This window comes from Erpetoichthys calabaricus (assembly GCF_900747795.2).
Source record: "Erpetoichthys calabaricus chromosome 1 unlocalized genomic scaffold, fErpCal1.3 SUPER_1_unloc_22, whole genome shotgun sequence".
NCBI classification, from domain to species: Eukaryota; Metazoa; Chordata; class Cladistia; order Polypteriformes; family Polypteridae; genus Erpetoichthys; species Erpetoichthys calabaricus.
Genome location: NW_026261588.1, coordinates 3,071,384 through 3,096,307, shown reverse-complemented (window position 1 = coordinate 3,096,307; position 24,924 = coordinate 3,071,384). Strand labels below are relative to the sequence as shown.

Below are 24,924 nucleotides of genomic sequence, written 5' to 3'. Positions count from 1 at the left end.
TGGAAATTGGGAACGGAAAGGTGCCGGTTGATCTGACCTCAGGACAAATTTCATTGCCTCATAACTTCTGCAATTTAGTGACGTCAAAAGAAGAATTGGTTGAAAAAGTATTTCCCAATATTCAAACCAATTATAAAGATCACGACTGGCTGAGCGAACGAGCTGTTCTTGCGACCAAAAACAAAGACGTCTACGGACTTAACAATATTATTCAGTCTAACATTCTGCACAGACAATGGAACAACAAAAAATATTGTCTACCCACAAGCATTGTGAAATTAAACATATTAGAAACGTGCGCTTTCTCTTTTCTTTCTTTTCCATTTAACCAGACTGAGGCAACTATTTTTACTGGCATTGGCTCAGGGGAGAGAGTTTTTATTCCTCACATCCCCATTATTCCCTCTGATCTCCCATTTCAATTCAAATGCCTCCAATTTCTAGTAAGGCTCTGCTTCACAATGACAATTAATAAGTCTCAGGGACAGACCCTACAAAAGGTTGGCATTGATTTGAGGCAAGATTGCTTTTCACATGGCCAACTATACGTTGCATGCTCAAGAGTAAGCTCAGCACACAGCTTGGTCATATTACAACTGGAGGGGCAAACTGACAACGTGGTATACAAAGAGATCCTTAACAAATAATTATTGGTACATTTTCCCTCAGTTTATTATTTAAAATTTTAAAGCAGTACTTCACGCTGCGAAGCGTGGGTATTTTGCTAGTAATATATATATATATATATATATATATACACAGTCGACCCTTGATATACGACTGGTCTGACATGCAAACAACTTGACTTACGACCAAAATTTTTATTTTGATTTACGACCAACATCTTGCGTTACGACCCCAATGCGGTCAAGTGTATCCGCTTGTGCGATTGTAAACAAACAGCCGAGAGCGTTAGTAAGCGTCAGTCGGAGCCCAGATACGTGTGTTTGTGGATGTAATTTCGGTCAGTGCAATTATTTATCTATATACAGGTAAAATTCTGTTACAACGAAGATCTTTACAACAAAATTTTCATTACAGCGAAGTGTTTTTATGGTCCCAACAGCTTCTCCATATGACACGAGTCTATAGAAATCTCTTTACTACAAAGTACATTCAGCAGATACTTTCATTACAACGAAGTGCCCTAACGACCTTGAAATGCTTGAATGAATCATTCACAGAGCAGTTAGTTCTGTACTGCAGCTCAGTTGTGAACAACAACCCCCCAAACAGAAACACTGTCATTTTTTTTTCTTTCTTCTGACTTTCCTCGTATTTCAGTCTTACTTTTTTTTACTTATTGCTCGTCAACATTTGAAAAACATCCATTGGAATTTAACTCATTGTCACCCTCCTATAGATACGGCAGACACGAAAAAACGGTAACAGTTCATATTAGAAAAAAACTTTACATTTTTTGCAGCTCTTGATTGCAGCACAAAAAAAAAAAAAAAGACATTGCCAGTGAATTCGAAATTTCGCTATCGATGCTGTCAACTTTCTTGAAAGACCGAGCAAAAAAAGAAGAAAAATCTTGGCTTGCAAAACGTATGTGAACTGCTGCATTTGAAGACTTCGAAAAAGCCGTTTTTATGTGGTTCAGTGATGCGCGTTCAAGAAACATTCCTATTAATGCGGCACTCATTCAAAGTAAATGTGAGGTTTGTAAACTCTCTTGGGACCTCCCTCAACTAGACAGCACGCCGAAGAGTGTCCCGAAGTCCAAACTCCACGTCTATGGAAGACTGTTTATCTGTTGCTGGGGGAACAGCCGGCTCAAAGCTGTGCTGCGTCTCTCAGCCAAAGCAAACAGAAAAGATATCGATGGGTGATATGCAAGGACCATTGTAAAGGCAGGTAACAGGATTACTTGATCACTGATCTGCTGTGTCTGTGTATAGCAGAGTGGCAGATCACGCTGCAATAAATAAGTGTGCCGTTCCTGTTTCAAGCTGAATAAAGCTGGTTTTGCTAAAGTAATGAGACTCAACCTTGTGTTTTGGGGAGCAAGACAGGGACTTATAGCGCGACCCCGATCTTTTAGGATTTGCTTCTCTGTCACTTCACTGCAGCACTATGAGTCTGTTGTTACCCTGCCCAGCAACGGACAAACAAGCTTTGACAGACACGGCAATCGCGCTTCAGGATGCAATTCAGTGTGTCGTTCCCATTGAGTGGGGGGGTCTCAAGAGTTCAGAAACCTCACAATATGAAGGAAAAAAAAAGGATGATACAGCTTCTGATTGATAACTGTGCTGCCCACAACATGCTTCCACATTTAAATAAAGTTCCAGTTGAATTCCTCCCACCCAAGTGCACGGCAGCACTTCAGCCATTGGATTTGGGCATCATTCGGACCTTGGAAGTGTATTATCGCAAGGAAATGCTGAGAAAAATTCTCGTCAGAATAACTTGTAGGCAGGAGGAGATTAAAATTAACGCAAAAGAAGCTACGGAAATGATTGTAAACGGCTGGGCGCAAGTTAAAGAAAGCCTTTAAAAAGCCTTAAGTTTCATTATCATCCTTCCTGCAGCCCAAAGATGTCAAATTAAAAGGTGAGTACAGTATGAAGTTGTTGTTTCTGGCAGGCTACACACTTTTTATAACTTTTTGGTTAGTACATTAGAAATATTATTGGTGTTTTGGTAAATTATGCACATTATACAACCCTTTTTTATTATGAAAAGGTTAATTAAGTGTTGCTGTGGGAGGTTCGGAACACATTAAGGGCATTTCCATTATTTCTTATGGGAAAAATAGTCTTGACGTACAACCAACTTGAGTTACAACCAGCCCTCGCGAACGAATTGAGTTCGTAAGTCAAGGGTCCACTGTATATATCTCTGTAGATATGTATTTATATCTATATATATATATCTATATATATATATATATATATATATATATATCTATATATATATCTATATCTATGTATATATATCTATGTATGTACCTGGTTTAAGGACCATGGTATCCCTGTTCTTGATTGGCCAGCAAACTCGCCTGACCTTAACCCCATAGAAAATCTATGGGGTATTGTGAAGAGGAAGATGCAATACGCCAGACCCAACAATTCAGAAGAGCTGAAGGCCACTATCAGAGCAACATGGGCTCTCATAACACCTGAGCAGTGCCACAGACTGATGGACTCCATGCCACGCCGCATTGCTGCAGTAATCCAGGCCAAAGGAGCCCCAACTAAATATTGAGTGCTGTACCTGCTCATACTGTTCATGTTCATACCGTTCAGTTGGCCAACATTTCTAAAAATCCTTTTTTTGCATTGGTCTTAAGTGATATTCTAATTTTCCGAGATACTGAATTTGGGACTTTCATTAGTTGTCAGTTATAATCATCAACATTAAAAGAAATAAACATTTGAAATACATCAGTCTGTGTGTAATGAATGAATCTAATATACAAGTTTCACTTTTTGAATGGAATTACTGAAATAAATTAACTTTGTCATGATATTCTAATTTTATGACCAGCACCTGTATATATATATATATATATATATATATATATATATATATATATTCACGGCATTCGTAGTCTGTGTCACAATCTGATTGTATGGGTGGTTACCTACCAGGTAACGCTTGTGGTTGGCCAGCAATCTGCTAACATCCGCCACAGTGCCCTCAGTTTGTGAGGAGCAGATCATAGAATGGTTGAAATAGTTTACTGTCAAATAAATGAAAAGAGTACGCAACACGCGTTTCACCCTCATTCTGGGCTCATCGAGGGTGAAACACATGTCGCGTACTCTTTGCATTTATTTGACAGTAAACTATTTCAACCATATATATATATATATATATATATATATATATATATATATATACACATACATACATACATACATGCATACATATGGTTTTGGCAGCCAAGTGCTTTTTTTCCAACCTAGAAGACGTCTCTTGAGATCCGTTTAATCGCCTCGTTGATTGCATGTCTTCCAAGGTAGTTTCAATCCCCATTTCCCGCACCGAGTCATCTCCCCTTTTTTGAGTGACTGTGTTACTGGCCGTACTTCGTACAGGTCTTTGAACGCACTGAATACTTGTAACTGGTGTCGCCCGTCGGCTACTTTCGACAGGGAATGGAAGCAATTGTCCAGTAACAAAAATTATTTGTAAGTGATTTTGCATTGAAGAAATAGTAAAAACTTGATCACTTGGGTCAATACCTAAAGAAATACACACAGCAAATGCAACGGAGAATACACCAGAATCTGTATGATTTAATTGTTGCTGTGCGTCTTCATAAACTATGGGAGGTTAGTAAGGAAACAAAGCATGCTGATCTGCTCCCATTTCATCTTACAGTACTCTACGACCGGGAACTGATCTGATGTTCATACTAACCTGGCTTATGGCTTCGGGGCGATCACGCCTGAAATTACCAAGCGTTACTGTTTATGGCTGTGTATTGGAACATCCAAATCCTGCTTCCTCCTCCTGCTGCTTGCTATCGCCGCTCACCTACGCTACCACACCTGCCTGTCCTACCGGCTGCGTTGTGCTGTGCTGCTTCTACACTGCTATCAGCTAAGTATCACTCACTATTTTAGCGCTTTGAGTACTGAGAAAAAGCGCTATATAAATGTAATGAATTATTATTATTTATTATTAAACACTAAAGTACAAATACAAAGTAGAAAGTAACACTAAACCGCAACACTGCCAGGAACACCGGCACACCGCGTCTACTAAACACTAAGAAACACTAAAGGAACAAATAGTATTCAGTAAGTACCGCGTCTACTAAACAGTAAATCAGTAAAGGAGAAAGGACTAACCGCGTCAGCTCGGAGCGAAATGAAGTGAATGGGAGGGGAGATGATCACGTGACTCCAACACCCGCCTTAACTCTCCGTCCCTCCACAAACACAGCCACACGGATCCCAACTCTCCTTTATATATATATATATATATATAGATATCACTTTCATGATGAAATGCATTAAAGTATGTATGTTACATGTTACAGGTAAATTGGTAATTTTGTTTAAATAATGAATACTGTTAATAATTACACACATGGGGGTGACACAGTGTCGGAGCGTTAGCGCTGCGGTCTTGCAGGGAGTCACATCACTGGTCTTCCCTGCCTGGAGTTTCCATGTTTTCCTGGTGGGTTTCCTCAGTGTGCTCCGGTTTCTTTCCAAAGATATGCAGATTTGGTGACACTAAAATGACGCCAGCATATGTGAGTGTGTGCTTGTATTCACCTTGCGATGAGCTGAAGCCTCGTTGAGGGATTGTTTCTGCCTCGTGCCCAATGCTTGCTGGAATGGACAAATTCCTGGACTGATGGATTTAATCATTAAACATCCTTAAGGTGTCATCGGAGTTTATTGGGTATTCCAGGCAATTCACAACACAACGAAGCCGAACCTGTTCTTACCGTGATAATGTCTCGCACTGCCACCTGGTGAATTCCTCCAGATTTATGTAAATTACACGTGCAAGTATAAACAGTACAACGCTTGTGTAGCAGGAGCGTCCGCTGCAGCATGCGTCGCGTAAAGTATAACCCCGGCCTTATGCCATCCATTCCACCCAAAGACCACAGTGTGGAGCAGTCTGCACACCCACATGAAATCAAAAGGGGCCACAAGTAGCAAATAAAAGAAGGTCTTACTGACAAATAAAGGCTAAATACAATGGGGGGGACAGAGACCACAAGGAGGCAGAATCCCAAACACTTTAGTGCTCAGGTCTTAACTCTGCTCCACAGAACTAGGTCTGGTTAGCTAGGACCACAGCCCCCTTTCCTTCTCCACCAGCTGAGCTCCCATCAAGTCCACTCCCCGATTTCCAGCTCATCCCGGTTCAGCTCAGCCAGGCCTTTATAGCTCCAGAGCAGGTGTAAAAGATCTAGTGCCACCCGTAAGTAGTCACATCTCACACACTTACCTGCCTGGAGCCCAGAACTCCTCAATAAAACAACACTCTTCCTCAATTTGTGAGAATGTAGCCCATCTCAACTCCAAAGTGGTCATGGCATACAGGTTTCTAAATGGCGAGTATCCAAAATGCACCGGGGCCAAGAACAATGAAGTCCAGCAGCCACTTTCCTTTGTGATGTCCCCAGCTTGGACCTTACTGGAGTAAAATCTTCACTTATAAATCCACCGTGTGCTCACAGCGATGTTATATAGCGCCTTTTGTGTCTGTCTTGGGTCTTCTTAACAAACATATCACATCATACTATTACATGTGTGTTAAACACAAATATTTCAGCAATCCTTCGGTCACTTCATTGGCTAGGATGCTCTGGTGCCGAGTGCAATTATGAACAGCGTTAAACTCAAACAAGGTGTTCGTTATGGACAAACAGTCATTAATACAGAAGCCCAACACAAAGGCACCCCTTGGGTTCAGATTGAGTAGGCCATTCCTCCCAACCTCACCCTTCCAGGTTTCACTCATCATTGCCCATGTGAATGTTGAATAATCACATCAGAGTCCCCAGAGGGAGCACCTTCCAGCACTCCACCCAACTTCTCTATAGTCAGCACATAAAGATAGACATGAGTCACAGCCCCGACTCGAAATTGTAGGGACGTGACCATCTCGTCCGGTGGATAAATCTAAAGTACAAGTGCTGAGCTGGGGGCTGTAAGGAAACCCACACCTGCCCAATGCTTTCTCTCTGGGCAACTCCAAAATGGAATAGAGTCCAGCCCTTTGGTAGGAGTTTGGGTCTTAGAGCCCATGTGTGCATTGAGGGGAACAGTACCCCTCTACCTCCTCCTGCAGTAACCTGGGTTCTTTACCCACTAGAGAGGTCACATTCCATGTCCTTAGAGTCAGTTTTAGTAGTCGGGATTCAGTCCTTAAAGGCGCAAAGCACCAGACACTCGGAACTCACTGTGTAGGTGGTGGGTCAACTGGAGGATGCTTCCACCTTGCTCCTTCAGACTATACCTGGCAAGGTCCCACAGGTAATTACCAGGAATCTTCCTACGAGCTCACCCCCCAGGCCTGGCTTCAAATGTAACCCATTGTACAAAAGGAGTCCTAAGCCCCATAACCTGATATTCTTCTATCCTACACCGAGATCTGAGCCACACATTGAGCCTTCTGATCTCCTCAACCTTATCTGGACTGGTGGGTGGCACAAGTAGCACTTCAGAGAAGACCACCTTGTCAGTTACTCTCCTCAGCTTGGCACCAAACTCTGTAGGACTGCAGAATTGTTAGCCTGTCCTGATGTGTGACAATAGTAACAAAATGGGCAATGGCTACTGGATCTACTCCCCAGTCTGGCGTACAACCAATGAGGGTCTTAGAGACTTTCGGGAATAATGCGGGAGATATCTACACAAACGCACCAGAGCAGAAAAAAAATACAGAATGACATACTTGAGATGAGAACACAAAAGAAGAGGAGTCGCTCCAATTCTAAATGGAAGAACTCAAAAAAGCATTGATCTCATATAAAACATAATCTGAAGGAACTACAGTACGTATGCAACAATACAGGGAACACCAGTGGCCCGGCTAATAACTCGAGAGATTTACTCCCTATCAGAAGATGAGAAAGTACTTGAAGCATCAAGGATTCCTAATGATAATGGGGGATTTTAATGAAAAGGTATGAAAACTTAGAGAAGGGAAAGTAATAGGGCCACATGAAGTGAGCGAGAGAAATCAAAATGGAGGAAAGACTTTGAGAATTCACAAGGAAACCTACTTTTACAGTCACAAACACATGGCGTCAACAAAAAGAAAAAATGCCAGATACACCGGGAAGTCACCAGAGGGTAAAACCAGAACTCAGATAAACTCCATTGTAGTAGACAATTGCTTTTGAAAGAGTAGGGCAAGACCAGGAGATGATTGTGGATCTGACGACAACCCAGCACTTCCTCATTGCTCAGCTTCATCTGTACTGTCATAATAGAATTTTAGTAAATAAGGGGCAGCGTCTTTTCTGCTTAATGTATGGACTGTTTGATAGATAGATAGATAGATAGATAGATAGATAGATAGATAGATAGATAGATAGATAGATAGATAGATAGATAGATAGATAGATAGATAGATAGATTTTTTTTTTATTTTTAAAATGACCATTATTTTGAAACAAAAAAACAAATTATTAACAAAATACACATTCAAATGACAAAACAAGCCCAATTATCAGAATAAAAAAATAAATGAGCCATATATCAGACTACTACCACCACTACTCCCCCTTTACACTCCTCCTACTCCGCACATAAATAATATAATCAAAAAATTAACAAATCATTGTAACTCAAAGACAGGCTGTACAAATGGAAATACCTTCAAAAGGAGATCTCCTGTCGAGGCAGAGTCCTAATTATTAATAACCTCCATGTTCTGGCATAAGTTGCAGTGTGTTGACCCCCCCATTATCTATCATCAAAACCACCCAGAGCATTATTTTGGATTTCTTTTGGGATGGAATACATTGGGTGAAGCGTAGTGTCCTGTATCTACCTGTAGAAGAAGGCGGTCAGGGACTCATTGACTTGTTGAGCAAGATGGAGGCCTTTAGACTCCAAATGTTACATCGGCTCTTATACGGCCCCGAGCACCTGCCGTGGAGACAGCTGGCCTTTGCTTTATTTCGTAGAGTAAGAGGCTTAAATTTCGCTGAACATTTTTTTTTCCTTACGCAATGCCGAGTTTGTTCGGTCTGATCTGCCAAAATTTTATCAATCCGCATTTCAAATCTGGCACAGAAAACTCAGGACCACCAGGCTAAATCTGGAGAGTATTTATTGGTTCATGGAAGAACCTTTAGTGTGGAATCCTCTGTTAGAATGTCCATTATTGCTTTCTGATTTTTTTGTATCTATTCTTTTAAAAAACAGAATTTTAAAAATAAGTAACCTGATTGACACAGATATGAGGTGCTGGGACACCCCTTGCCCACCTAGTGACAGTCCTGGGCATCAGATCAATACGCCTGGTTGAACTTTTTCTCAGCCAGGTAAAAACAGCATTGAGGAGGTCAGGCGCGAGTTCTCTGTGTGCCGAGTACTTCACAGGTGAGGACACACTAGAGGTAGAGATGGCATCGCCTGCCATTATCGTGAGGCCAAATGTCACTGACCACACTGACAGGCCTGGGCACCTTCTCCATTTTGGTACTCTAGTCGAGAAAGACTTTGTACTGTTTAACAAAAAAGAACTGTATAAACTGTGTGTCAAAGTGACATTTTATAATCTAATGAAGGAGTTACCAGACACACTGTGGAGGAAGGAACTGCAGGTCTCTGAGAACATCTCACCTTCATGGAGAGCTTATTATAAACTGCCATTGCAGAAAAGACTTGGAGATCTGCAGTGGAGAATAACACACTCAGCCTTAGCCACAAACTCATTTCTGTATACAATTAAAGCTTCAGAGACTGACCAGTGTCCGTTCTGTTACACGAGAGAGACCATTTTTCACCTATTCATTCACTGTAAACGGCTGAGGCCATTGTTCATGTTCTTGGATTTTCTTCTTAGTGGATTTGGTTTTAACCCTTTGCGGTCGTTAGGCCAGAAAACTGGCCTTAGTAAAAAGTGCGCTATAGGTCGTCAGGCCACCGCTGGTGGCCCTGCAAGTTTCTGACCGATTTGAACAGTCGCATGGTCGAGAAAAGTGGCCTGTGTTATTCCTACGTGCTTGAAAAAAATAACTGCTGTAATTATTGGCTAGTTCTTGTTCTCTATTCAAGATGGCGACGTCCAGACGTTTACAAAATGCAGCACAAGTTCTGGATGAAATTATGGCAATGGATGTGGATGAAATTGATGATGAAGATAATGATAATGATTATAATGATAACGGTAATAGCACTGATGATACTGAACTTGATGATATGTCAGCTGATGAAAGTGAAGCAGTAAGCAGCGAAAACGAAACTGAAACTAATAATGGTAATGAAAATTCTTGGTGCAAAGTATGTGATGTTGATTTTGTTGTAGACAGATTTGACTTTAGCGTAGCTAATACTGGAGTACAGATACCTGCAGGCTCTATTCCAAAAACTGTAGGTGGTATGTTTCAGTTATTCTTTACTGATGACGTCATGCAAAATGTAGCAGATGAAACGAATAGATACACTCGAGCTGAAATTCATGCTATGCGAGATCAACTAAAACCGCGTTCAATATGGAAAAAATGGCGTGATGTCTCTCTGACTGAGATGAAATGCTATATTGGTGTGATACTGAAAATGGCTATAACAAATGCAGCTGATGTGAAGGATTATTTTTCAACAACTTGGGACAACTACATGCCATTCTTCACCGACTTGTTTACTAGAGACCGCTTCTGTATGATACACTGGATGCTTCACGTCCAACCACCATCAAATCCAGATCCAGGTCAGCGTCAAACAAGAGGTGAAAAAGTAAAGAATATGGTAGCTCATATGAAAAGTAAGTGTGCAGAGCTCTATATACCCGAACAGAACATTGCTGTGGATGAGACTACAATTAGTTTCAAGGGTCGCACTTCATTCCTCATGTATAATCCACAAAAGCCTACAAAATGGGGTTTACGTGTGTATTCATTGGCTGACTCTAAAACTGGTTACCTTAGCCAATTTGAACCCTATTATGGTTCATGTACCAAAGATATCCTTCCGTACCCAGATCTACCGGTTCCTGCAAGAGTAGTGCTACATTTGGTCAAAGGACTAATTCAAGATGATCGATCCTCTGGATATCATGTTTACACCGACAGATATTATACTAGTCCAGCACTGGGTGTCGAGTTGACAAAACTTGGAGTGTCAATTACAGGAACAGTTCAGAAGAACAGAAAGCTTTTACCCAGCGATATAAAAAAGAAACTGAAATTGAAGAAGAATGAATCAGTTGCTTGGAAAAATAACAAACAGTTAGCCCTTGTGTGGCAAGATAAACGACTGATTTTCATGTACAGCACATTTCACAATGATGTTTCTGAAGAGAAAGAGAGACGAAAGCGAGGTGGTGAAGTTGAGAAGATAATAAAACCTTGCGTTATTTCTGATTATACAGAACATATGGGAGCGGTCGATAGATTTGATCATTATGCAGTATCATTTAACTTCTCTAGAAAAACAGTCAAGTGGTGGCGCAAAACGTTTTACTGGTTGCTTGAGGTGGCAACTGTAAATAGCTACATTCTCTGGTTTCAGTGTTACCCCCAAGATAAACTGCGTCATCTTGCATATCGCAGAAAACTCATAAATGAATTAGTAAAAGATCATCGTGCAACGAAAGAGGTTGTTCGTCGAGGACGTCCTTCTGAAGAAGTCGCTACAGCAGAACGCCTGAACGGTCGCTCACATTTCATCTATCCACTGGATGAACAGAAGCTCAAAGATTGTGTTGTATGTACTGATAGAAAGAGGGGACGTCGCAAACGTTCTCGTTTCGCTTGCAGTACATGTACGATGCAACCTGGATTGTGTCCGGGATTGTGTTTTGAACGGTATGATACTATGGAAAAATACAAAAACTAAGTTTATATTTCTCAATTGACATTATAAAGATTATCTGAACACGTGTATAACTGAAAAAGTACATGTGTATTGTGTTGTTGCATAATAAGTGTAACAAAGTGTTGTTTTTAAATAACGGCGTTTTTTCAATAATTAATTACGACTAATGTAGTGTGACGTTGAAAATTAAATACGACTGCAAATATTTGTTTTGTCTTTGGTATTTATTATTATCAAAAAAATAAGAATAAATGTGTTATTGGGAATTTCCACAAGGAGAAATAAAGAGAAGAACCTAATGGGGACTGACGCTCTGCTTCTCTTTAAAGTTTTAATCAAAAGTCGACTGAAACTTGAATTCATGTACCACGAGGTAACGAACAATTTAAGACTGTTCAGCGACATGTGGGGGACACGACAGGTACTGTGTGCTGTGGAGGGGGGAGAACTGGTGCTAAACTGGGAATGACAAGAAAGAAGTGGTAGGCATCAATAAGATGTCGTCATTATTGTGGGGTGTAAGAGGAGTGTTAAGGGGGTGTAGTGGTGGTCTTTGAGTTACGATAGATAGATAGATAGATAGATAGATAGATAGATAGATAGATAGATAGATAGATAGATAGATAGATAGATAGATAGATAGAATATCTATCTATCTATCTATCTATCTCTCTCTCTCTCTCTCTGCTTGATGTATGGACTGTTTCGTTTGCTTTCAAACACAGTGATAGTAGCTCACTTGTCTTCTGACCATGTGACATATAAACACGATTGTCTGTTACATAGAGAACTTTCTAGAGAAATGTAAAGAAACTCAATGACATGTAAGCCTTAAACAGAGAAAAATCTTAGAGAGGAACTTTTTCTTTTGGGTTATCACTTTTTTGCTTTTACATTAAATTTTACTAAACGAAGATACTTGGACTGTGGAATTCTTTGTATATGAATCACTGAGTCCCACTTGTAAGCCTTTTCAGTTATTAATTTATGCATTTATTATGTCTATATTTTGTTTATCTGACCAGGTCTCACATCTCTTATCCAATGACAGAAATGAGTGCAGATCTCTATCTCTCCCTTTTTTCATATTTTTATTATTGCTGTATAAAGATTACATTTGCAGTACATTGTGAACTGATTATAACTTACTGCAATAACTAAGTTAGCATCAGCTTACAATCATTTGTAAAGCTTTAAGTTATAAACCATTACAAAGTTATCTGTAACCTGTGCAGCTAAAAGCAATTTAACTAACGCATGTTTTATACGGAAACCTCAGTGGCCAAGTCGCTTTCCTGGCATGTTTTACATGAATAATATTTCACATACAAGCATAGAGGCTAAACGCCATTCCTTATTGTGTGCTTCAAAATAACATTTCACAGAATAGGCAGCTTAACATACCATTTGTTACAAAGACTAAATATTTCAAGAATACTCACCAATTATGAATATTCAGACTGTGAACCACAGGCATGTGCCCTCAGGGGGACAAACGGGTCGTATCTTTTCACCATTAAAACACTTGATAGTAGAGTCAAAGATCAGACGTGGTCTGCAGTAATTAATTTATCAACAAACTCAACATTATATGCAGGAAGAGAAATAACAGAATTACACATATATGGTGGATAATGGCTAAGAACACAGGTTTGTGTTCGGGGAGATTGTTCTAGAATCTTCCAAGTTGTTTATTTTGTTCTGCCCCTTTATATGTTGCTACTGAGGGCTAATCACTTGCCCGATATGTACCACCAAATGACGATTACACCTTTGCAGATCAGTAATTATCACCTGGAATGAGGTGAGACACCTGAACTCCCAAGAATGTGAAGTTGACATAACAGACACTGTTTTGGTGCTGTTAGACAATAAAGCAAGGGAGGACAGAAAAAAACAAACAACTCCAGTTGGGCTGGACAAACAAAACTAAATCTGCAGGGGTTCCGAGTCCACGAGACCACCCAGCCCACACTAGGCATTCTACCTAACATCAATGATCTCAATCAGTCCTCATGGCTTTCAGGCTTCACATGTAAGAATTAGACGATGACGGTCACGTGGACCTCTGGCCTTTAATCCATCAATGTAAGGACTGCATGGTGATTTGATCAGGTGGCGGTGGTGCAGATCGCCACCACAGAAAACCAGAAACAGAACAGCAAAGAAAATAGGGGTTGGTATGGGTTTCGGAGCCATGAAAAAAAAAAAATAATAATTGCATATACAGAATATCAGGGATAAACTAAAATGAAGCAACGAGAAAGCCAAGATAAAATAACGAGTGTTTAGCAGTTTTATAAAGTCCTCCACCGTATCAGCCTGGCGAATTTCTATCGGTCAGCTCTTCCAGAGTTTAGGTGCATAACAGCAGAAGGCCGCCCGCCTCACCGCTTCTTTTAAGTTTAGCTCTTGGAATTCTAAGCAGACCCTCATTTGAAGATCTAAGGTTACGATTTGGAGTGTAAGGTGACCAGGCATTCTGAGATATAAGATGGAGCAAATTATTGAAGGCTTTGTAAACCATCAGCAGTATGTTAAAGTCAGTTCTAAATGACACCGGTAACCAGTGTAGTGACATCAGAACTGGGGTGATGAGCTCAGTTTTTCTTTTCCTTGTTAAGATTCCGGCAGTTGCATTCTGCACTCATTGCAATCGATTTATATCTTTTTTTGGGTGGTCTTGAGAGGAGTGCGTTACAGTAATCTAGCCGACTGAAAACAAAAGTGTGACGTAGATCAAGATCTGGATGATCTGAACATTTTTTTTTGGAATACACCTGTTCATCCCAGCACTGGTACAATCTCAGAGGTTTTATTCCACATCTGGCTCATCTCAGATTGCTTTTCTTCTTTCCTGTGTGAATCCTTTTGTGGCTCTGAAGACTACTATCGTGACAGACTTGCCTCTCCATTACTATCATGAACCTCACTTTTAAGTTACGACACCCTCTATGTATTAGTTTTGATTCTTTTAGGTTCACTGCTCTGCAAAACCTGCATTGTTCCTAACAGCGCCACCTTTTGGAGCTCATAGGGTGCAACATTAATTTGTCCCAATTTAATTTAGGATGTCAATCTGCTTAAATGCTCTTTTTAACAAGCCCTGTGAATCCAAAGAACACTGGGAGATTTTCATTTTTTTATTTCACATTTAGGTCCACATTTCTGATTGTATCTTGTGATATTTTGATATCCTTCCACTCTCCGTTCAAGGCACAGTGATATTATTTAGGATTGATACCTTGATTATCGAGGCATTGTCTGAATGTTTCTCCTTGACAACAATATCAGTTTTTCTGGTTGTGAATTTTCCACAAGTTAGGACTGGTATACCTCAAGCGTTGCACACTTCTTCATTATCAATAATCCTTTTCTGGGACTGGGATGTCACATTGTTTGCACAGTTTCCAACTAACCAGTAAAACTACCTTGTTGTGTCTTTCCATGAAGAAGTTTTTGGACAGGAGTATTATAAACCCTATAGTAAGGTCCAGTACTGTTTCCAGTGGTTTGTTACAAAACCTACATTAGTTCCCTTTCCCATTTCTCTCATAACATGCTGCAAACAGCCTTGTATGAAATCCACAGTCTTAAGTAGCCATTTGCAAACATCTCATTTCACCTCTCCTGAGCCGTTCATGTGTCAGGTTTTGGTCCTCATTCACTTATAGTTGGAGATCTGTGCATTTCCTACTGCATTTTTGGCCACTCCACTTGTTTTTTCTCCTTTCTTGGTCTTCCTTCTTATCTTTTTTATGCTTTTTCACAAAATTGTGTCACCTCTTTCTGAACAAACCCTCAGTTTTATGGATTGCTTTCCAGTTCAGTCTGTAGTATTTTACAAGGGTGGCAATCCTGTGAACTGAGAAGAAATGTTGGCAGTCGTAGGTTTGAAGATTGCGTGTGTAACCTACTTCTGTCAAGAATTATTGTTCTTTCAGCCCTAAGAACATAAAGCCTTGGCATGCATTGTTTTTTGTACATTAGTTGGTTGGCATGAAGGACCTTGTTTCTACATCCAGACTGTTGAGGTCTTTCTGCAGCCAGTCTATGATCGAAAAGCTGTATAAGATGACGTATTTTACTAGCTGATTAACTGTTGTTCCTCACCATTAAGGAACATTTAAGGATAATTTTTACCCTTTTTGTGTATTCACTGCTGATCTTCAATCTCTGCTCTTTATGGTTTACATCTGCACCCTCATCAATTCCGAATTATTAATCAAGTCCCCTCTTGGTCAAGTTCTCTTATTGGATAATCTTCAACAAGGCCGATTTCAATTTTCCATTAATGAATATTACTTTGTTGTGTTTGTTTAACTCAAACACATTTCTCTCTTGTGGCGAGCTCAAGATGGTATCTACTGTACATAAAACTGGTTTTCCACATTCAGGGCTGCAATTAAGCTGCTTCTGTGTGAATTCTTTGGTGGATCAGAAAAGTATGTTTTCTTGAAGAGTTTGCCACATTTACTACAGCCAAACTGCTTTTCCCCAGTGTGAATTCCTTTGTGGCACTGAAGTTCGTTACTTTGTGAAAACTGTTTGCCACGTTCAGCAATATGGCTTCTCCATTATGTGATTTCTTTGGTGCCTCTGAAGACTGCTTTTCCGTGAAAACGTATTGCCACATTCAAAACAGCAATACGGCTTCTCTCCTGTGTGAATTTTAATGTGTGTCTGAAGAGTACTACGGTGACAGAATCGTTTCCCACATTCAGGGCAGCAATATGGCTTTTCTCCTGTGTGAACTCTTTTATGAATCGAAAGGTTGCTTCTTCGTGAAAATTGCTTGCCACATTCAGAACAGCAATACGGCTTCTCTCCTGTGTGAATTATTTTGTTGCACTGAAGTTGGCTTCTTTCTGAAAACTGTTTACCACTTTCAAAACAGTCATATGACTGCTCCCCTGTGTGAATTCTTCGGTGTTTCTGAAGATAGCTTCTCCATGAAAACTGTTTGCCACATTCAGTACAGCAATATGGCTTCTCTCCTGTGTGATTTCTTTTGTGAGTCATAAGGTTGTGCCTTAGTGAAAACTGTTTGCCACATTCAGAACAACAATATGGTTTCTCCCCTGTGTGAATTGTTTCATGGCACTGAAGTTGGTTTCTTTGTGTAAACTGTTTGCCACATTCAGAACAGCAATATGGCTTCTCACCTGTGTGAATTCTTTTGTGAGTTAAAAGGCTGTGCCTTAGTGAAAACTCTTTGCCACAGTCAGTGCAACAATATGGCTTCTCACCTGTGTGAATTCTTTTGTGAGTTAAAAGGCTGTTCCTTAGTGAAAACTCTTTGCCACAGTCAGTGCAGCAATATGGCTTCTCCCCTGTGTGAATTCTTTTGTGAGTCAAAAGGCTGTGTCTTTGTGAAAACTGTTTGCCACATTCAGAACAGCAATATGGCTTCTGCCCTGTGTGAATTCTTTTGTGGACCTGAAGATAGCTTCTCTGTGAAAACTGTTTTCCACATTCAGGGCAACAATACGGCTTCTCCCCTGTGTGAATTCTTTTGTGAGTCAAAAGGCTGTGTCTTTGTGAAAACTCTTTGCCACATTCAGAACAGCAGTGAAGTCTGATACCTGTATAAGGTTTAAAAGAAAAATAAAAAAAGCTTAGTTTTTAATCCACTGCTGTAACATTGACATTACCTTATAATATTTAAAAAAAAAAACATGTTGGTTGAATTTATGAACAAACTTTGATAAGCATATGCAATTGTTAACACTCGGGTAACATGTAGAAAGATATTTAACCGGTTAATTTTTTCATTCATATTACAACTACTTCCCACATGAGCATAATCAGTGGGGCCAAAAAGTTTAATCAGAAAAATAAATAGATCACATGAGATAGGCACAATCAACAAAATTATTTTTGACTTTTTTATACTACACTAGCTGAAATACTCAATGTTACCCAGGAGAAAAATAAAGTGTTTTTTTAATTGTTTGAGAAAAATATAATAAAAAAAACACAACTTAAAAATAATAAATTAACAAACAATGAAGACTCACTAATGTGCTTGTCTTGCGGTGTTGTATGTATGTTATCATCCAGTTGGTGCTCGGAACCAGCCAGCTCTACTTAATTTCAAAAGCAACAGGTGGACCCGGTGGTGTTGAAACAAAGAATGCTGGCAGTCATCATCCAGTTGACACTCAGAACAACCACCAGAGGGTGAACTGGAGGTAACATACATACAAGACTGCAAGATTGCCCCCCACCCAGAAGGGGGTCGGGTTAACTCTTTTAGGGCAGATGTCGACTTTTGTCGACAGGAGTGGTTGAGGGCGAATGTCGACAAAAGTTGACATCCAGGGATAGAGGGCGACAATCAGCTGTTAATGGCGACAAAACTCACTGTCATGTCGCAGGCATTCCCTTTGTGCTTGGAGGAATGCTAGACTCGTTGACTCGGCAACTAATCCTTGCATGTGTGTGAGTTGCGAAATGTAAACAAATGTAAACAAAGGCAAGATGGCATTGACATGTCACGAGGGAGCGAAGTCAGTGCAGAAAAGAAAACAATCGGCAGACGATGTTTTGCGCATTATCGCGGAGTCTGACTCTGATTTTTCATAATCGGATTTTATTGACAGTGATCAGGAGATTGAGCAAGAGAATGAGAAGCTGGCATCAGCTGATTGGACACCAGCCGAGCGCATTCGCGCAGCCGATGCACCTAGAGCAAGGTTCGTGTGGGAGGAATACACAGACATTGATCCGTGGGAGCAGAACTGGCTACCAGACTTCACAAGACGGCATGGCTTGCTGTTGGACACGACAGATCACCAGCTGCTGGACTACTTCAGGCTGCTCTCTCCTGATGCTGCTTTTCAGCTACTGTCAGAAGAGACAAACAGGTAGGCAGAGCAATTTTTTGAATCGCGAGCTGTGCTTGCATCGCATTCCCGTTTTTCAAAGTGGAAACCCACAACAGACGACGAGATGAAGGGCTTTGTGGCATTACAGATAGAGATGGGACAGAACTGGTGATATAACTTACAGAGAGCATTGGTCCAAACGTGCTTTGTCCCCTGGTGACTTTGGACAGGTTATGCAGCATGATGATAGGTATGTGATGCTGCAAAGTTTTATTCACTTGTGATAACCAGAAGCAAATCCCAAGGGGTGAACCAGGCTAACGCCATGTATAAAGTTCAGCCCCTGCTTGACATTGTGGAACCAACATAGAAACAATTTTATCAGCCTGGCTGTGATTTGTCTGTGCATGAATCTGTGATAAAATACAAGGGACGCCTTTTTTTCTGCCAATATATGGCAGACAAGCCCACAAAGTATGGCATAAAGGATTTTGTACTGGCAGAAGTAAACACTGGTTTCTGCCTGAAAGTAATTACATATACAGGAAAGTATTTCTTTCAAAGAGAGAACTGTCCCTTGACAAGTCAGGTTGTGCTGGAGCTGCTTCAGGGCTATGAACATTTGGGTCATGTTGTGTACATTTGGACAATTTTTATACATGCCCAGAATTGTTCATGGAGCTACAGAGCAGAGGAATTGGAGCTTGTGGCACAGTAAGGGTGAACAGGAGACACAGGCCTTCACAGGCTGAAGAGGAAAAGAGGTGACAATACGGTTTTCATGTGGGCGGATAACTTGGTGGCAGTGGCATGGCACGATGGCAAATGGGTGACTTGTCTCTCTACAGTACACACTAACAATATATGTGAGAAAGTGCAGCAACAGACAATTGAAAAATAGGCACCAAAGCAACACGTATGGTAAGCAGTGCAATGTGGCAATGACTGAAATTGGCTGCTTTGAGCGAAATCAGACTTAGCTGTGTAAAATGTATGTGATATGTATGTGAAATCATAGAGTATGCAGGCTCATACAACATGCAAGACAGTAACATTTGTCAAATGGAAATATTTTTTGTTGATTTGATATGTTAAACAATTGCTTTGTGTTCTTTTTTAAAAAATGTTAGTTTTTGGAAAAATATTCAGCCCTGGGAGAAAAGAAACAAAAAAAAAATTAGCCCTAAAAGAGTTACAGTTGATTTAACCCCACAGTATTTTGGTCAACCAATGAGAAACGGGTACCAAGTTTCATGAAAATGGCTCCAGCCATTCAGAAGTGATGCTGGAAAATACATACACACACACAAAGACTTTAACTCTTTTAGGGCTAATTTTTTTTTTGTTTCTTTTCTCCCAGGGCTGAATATTTTTCCAAAAACTAACATATTTTAAAAAAGAACACAAAGCAATTGTTTAACATAACAAATCAACAAAAAATATTTCCTTTTGACAAATGTTACTGTCTTGCATGTTGTATGAGCCTGCATACTCTATGATTTCACATACATATCACATACATTTTACACAGCAAAGTCTGATCTCGCTCAAAGCAGCCAATTTCAGTCATTGCCACATTGCACACCTTACAATATGTGTTGCTTTGGTGCCTATTTTTCAATTGTCTGTTGCTGCACTTTCTCACATATATTGTTAGTGTGTACTGTAGAGAGACAAGTCACCCATTTGCCATCGTGCCATGCCACTGCCACCAAGTTTTCTGCCTGCATGAAAACCGTATTGTCACCTCTTTTCATCTTCTGAAACTTTATGAACTTTATGTATGGCATTATAGCCTGGCTCACCCCATGGGATTTGCTTCTGTTTATTACAGAGGTGAATAAAACTTTGCAGCAGCACATACCTAAGCCACCAGGGGACAAACGTTTGGTCCAATGCTCCCTGAAGTTATATCACCAGTTCTGTCCCATCTCTATTTGTAATGCCACAGCGCGCTTCATCTCTTCTTTCGTTGTGGGTTTCCACTTTGAAAAACGAGAATGCGATGCAAACGCAGCCCGCGATTCAAAAAAAATCTCTGCCTACCTGTTTGTCTCGTCTGACAGTAGCTGAAAAGCAGCATCAGGAGAGAGCAGCCTGAAGTACAGCAGCTGGTGATCTGTCGTATCCAACAGCAAGCCATGTCGTCTTGTAAACTCTGGTAGCCATATCGGCTCTCAACGGATCAATGTATGTGTATTTATCCCATGCGAACCTTGCCGTAGATGCATCGGCTGCGCGAAGGCACTCAACTGGCAGCAGATCCGCTGGCGCGGCATCGGCTGGTGTCTGATCAGCTGATGCCGGCTTCTTACTCTCTTGCTCGATCTCCTGATCACTGCCAATAAAATCCGATTCTGAAAAATCAAGAGTCCGACTCCGCGATAATGCGCAAAACATCGTCTGCCGAGTGTTTTCTTTTCTGCACTTGCTTCGCTGCCTTTTCACATGTCGGTGCCATCTTGCCATTGTTTACATTTCGCAACTCACGCACACGCAAGGTTTATTTGCCAAGTCAACGAGTCTAGCATTCCTCCAAGCACAGAGGGAATGCCTGTGACGTGACAGTGAGATGTGTCGCCATTAACAGCTGATTGTCGCCCCCTATCCCTGGATGTCGACTTTTGTCGACATTAGCCTTCAACCCCTTCTGTCGACAAAAGTCGACATCCGCCCTAAAAGAGTTAATAAGGGATAATACAAACAGTGCGAGTGGACAGCTTATAAGTAAGGAATAAGAGGAGTGCAATGTTAGGAGAAACGACAGAGAAAAGTAAAGTTAACCTCTTAGACGGACAAACAGCAGGCAGCTGAGAGGGAGAACAGCACAGGAGCTTAAGGGGAGTGAAGGTGGAAAATAACCGTAGCAGATCTTAGTGTTACCATTTAAGTTAAATCATTTAATTTTAAGAAGAAAAAAAAAATTAAGGCAGTTTTACTAATCCTAAATCAAATTTTAATAATGAAGCCAGAGCAAATATTAATGGACATATACTGCCATCATTTACTCATGCTACTAATTCAATTTAAATTTGTTTTGTTTTACAGTGAACTAAATTTAATGTGTGTGTGTGTGTGTGTGTGTTCATGTATGCAAATTATGTCTGGTTTAATTATTCATTCTGTGGGTTTTCGTTATTCAAGGACAGGCGTCTGACAGCTTTTTGATTAATTTCATTCACATCAGGAGACGTACCTACTAAGATTACATGAAAGGTTTCATTCTTCAACTTGACAGTTTCCCTTACTACTGCTATCCTCCAAAGACTGCTAGGGCTGTCATCATGACAAACACCAACACGCTCCTGTCCAGAGCTCCTTACAGTGGCCTTAACTCCGGAGTTCTTGAACGCGGTCAATTCAGTTTCTACCACTTAGATAGCAAAGTGTATACTGTAAATAGTATAACGGCAACTGAGCAGAAAATGATCACGGGATACCAAAAAGTCAAACTGATCTTTTGTCTAAACCAGAAGTGAAAAAAATAAATAAATAAAACAGATAAAACAGCAAATCATTCTTAAACAAAGAAATTAGAAAGAACACAATCTGTTTGAAAAAGCACAAAGACAGGGTTTCTTCTGCACTTTCAAATACTCCAGAAATGCCCAATCCAACCTTAATACAATCACCAAAATGATGTCATAATAATCACATGACCCAAGGAATACTGGCTAAGAGTACTATGGACGCTACTGGTAATAAAATGGAGGCGCCCATAAGAAAACAAAGCAAAAGTATTGTAATTCTTTTAATTATCTTGGATAAAATATTCCATTGCTGCTTGTTCGGGTTTGATCATTGCATATATTTTCCCTTTCTGTAAAGGAGCATCCGAGAGTAGTTCAATGGAGCAGTCATACAGGTTTTGGAGTAAATCTTTACTAAACACAACTTGATGACAGTCAATAAATAAAGCAAAATTCAAAACACACCAAGACTTCTCAAGGGGGTATGTAAAAAAGTCCTATGAAAATCTAAACTCCACCTTTCAATGTCTTTCTCTTCCTGAAATACAGAGCTAGCTGAGCAACCTCAACAAGTCAGGGCCAGAGAAATTAAAACTTAAACAATGCTAAAGTAAAGCACAAAAAGACCTGCTACAAAAGAAAGGGAGATGAAGCAATAAATAAAGTGAAAAGCTGAGGTAGCAACAAGTCTTTAATTTTCTCTCAGGTGACTGCAGCTCTATTAGAACAATCTAAATGAGAACAGGCCATTCAGCCCAACAAAGCTTGCCAGTCCTCAGAAAGAACTGGAAGAGACAGCTAAAGCTTTATCCAAATCTAAACAGATGTCAAGTTCAAGCTCAAGGTACGGCCTTGCCAGAGACTGACCCGGAAAACAGATAGGCGAAAGCACAGATTTCATGGGACTTGTTGATGCATCATCCCCATCCGAGAGCGAAAGTGGGAGCAAATGTGCAAGTGATTTGGGCCAGGATAATTCGCCGATTCCAGAAGGCTCAGTGAAACTGAAAGTGGCTTTACCTTCCACATTGTCATCTACCCCTCACGAGCCAATAACATCAGCTGCAAATGGGCATGCTACTTCACCTGTGGAGTTCGGTGAAGACCTAAACGATCTGTCCGAGCTGAAGGCGATGATCACTGCAACGGCCACCGCTCAAGACTTAAAGGAGCTCAAGAATAATATAAAGGAGGACATAAATGATATAAGGGAAAAGGATATAAATGATATAAGGAAATACACAAGACAAACGAGAAGCTGCTTCAGGATATTAAAGACCAGGAAATCCATTTAAATAATCACTTTGAGGCAGCCTTTAAAGGAATGCTGGAAAAATTTGAGGAAAAAAATACAGGAAAATGCGTCTAAATTTCAGAACAAGCTTAGAGCACTTGGTGCTCAGTTTGAAGTCGTTAAGCAAATGTTCACGACTCGTACTGAAATAGAGGAACGACTGGCATCTACCACTGACAAAAAAAAAAGCAATGGCTGCAAATTCCGAATCCAAAGTGCTTGGAGATGGACTAGCTGCACTGGAAGATGGATGCAGAAGGAATAATATCAGAAAGGAAGGTCTCCTTGAAAATCGCGTAAGTCCAAACCAAATGAAATTTGTAGCTGAATTATTCTGTAAAATAATTGGAGAGAATTTCACATCAGACACAGAGATAGCAGCAGCTTACCGCATACGTGGATCGAATTCCTTAGGACTTTCATCGTGACCTTTAAAAAAATTACAGTTTAAACTACATACGATGTAACTTCTCAGACAGAAACAAGAGATTAAATTTAAAAATAACCACATTCATATTTTCCCTGATTTCTCTCCCTCAACAGCTGCTAAACGTGCTGCATTTTATAGCATTAAACAGCACTTACGAAAAGCCGAGATCAGATACAGCCTCTTGTATCCTGCCAAACTGAAATGGACATTCAAGGCAAGTTCAACATTTTGACTTCAACAAAGGAAGCAGAAAAAGAGTCAAGAAAACTGACCTAAACACTTTTTGAAAGACGATCGTGAGTCGCATTGCGTCCTGGCATGGCAAGGAAGATCTTACCTGCTGTAGCACCCATTCGCAAAGAAACTCATTCCGTAATTATACATTCCATTTCCTTATCTGCCGTTTTATGTTTTAATTACAATTATATGAGTATATGTATGTATGTGGAACATATTTTTTTTCATAGTGGAATTTTTAACATCATACCCTTGGTTCGTTGTATTAGAGTTTACTATCAAACGTTATCTGCTTATCCAGGTCTACTGTTTAACATCATTCCCAGGGTTTACTCTCTAAAACTGTTTAAGATTACATTTTATGTTTATAGTATTTGGATTGTACTGTCAATAGATATCTTTACTTTAATCCTCATGGATGTGCTCTGTCTCTAGGTATGTCAGAGGACTGGGACGTTGTGAAGTGTAGCATAGAACAGTCTCATGTGTAGTATCAGAAGTAGTATCTGATCCTGAAGGCCGATATGTGATTGTCATTGGTAATTTATTTAACTATAAAGTAATTTTGATAAATATCTACGCACCAAATGTGGACGATACATCCAAAACGTATCTGCATCCATTTCTAATGTGAACACTCATAAAATTAATGGTTGGGGACTTTACTTGTGTTTTAAATCCAGACCTAAATAGGTCTCCTGCCACAGGGGTGATGACATCTAACACTGCAAAAACACTTACACAGTTTGTAACTGATCACAACTTATCAGACCCCTGGAGATTCCTAAACCCAAACTCAAGAGCATATTCCTTCTACTCACCTGTGCATTATAACTGTTATTCAAGAATTTATTATCTTTTTATAGATAATTTCTTGCCCACAATTAAATCTTGTAAGTATGACGCTATTGTTAACTTTGACCACGCCCCTTTGATCATGGAGCTTAAATCATTATGCCCCACATATTCATCACACAGATGGCACCTTAACCCATTGTTATTAGCAGATGATTGTAAGGAGTTTATATCCAAGTAAATACATCCTCAGAGATCTCTGCAGGAATCCTCTGGGAAAGGTTTACTTAAGAGGACAGACTATCTCATACCTGTCCCACAAAAATAAATTGGAAACCAAGAAGATATGAGAGCTAATCAGTGAAATTACCAGAATGGATCAAGAATATGCCAG

The 24,924-nt window shown here is 40.1% G+C and overlaps 1 protein-coding gene across 5 annotated transcripts in view; it reads right to left on the bottom strand.

Moving 5' to 3' along the window:
- Positions 1 to 24,924, bottom strand: part of LOC114669326 (zinc finger protein OZF-like) — a 523,681-nt gene that overhangs the window by 142,089 nt on the left and 356,668 nt on the right. Inside the window, exon 3 of one of the 5 annotated variants that reach the window (XM_051921738.1) lies at positions 15,458 to 17,059. The exons of the other annotated variants lie outside the window; for them this stretch is intronic. Within the exon in view, the coding sequence (XP_051777698.1) occupies positions 16,032 to 17,059 (1,028 nt within the window). The 3' untranslated portion in view covers positions 15,458 to 16,031. Of the gene's footprint in view, positions 1 to 15,457; positions 17,060 to 24,924 lie in introns of those variants that run through there. 5 annotated transcript variants of the gene reach the window in all.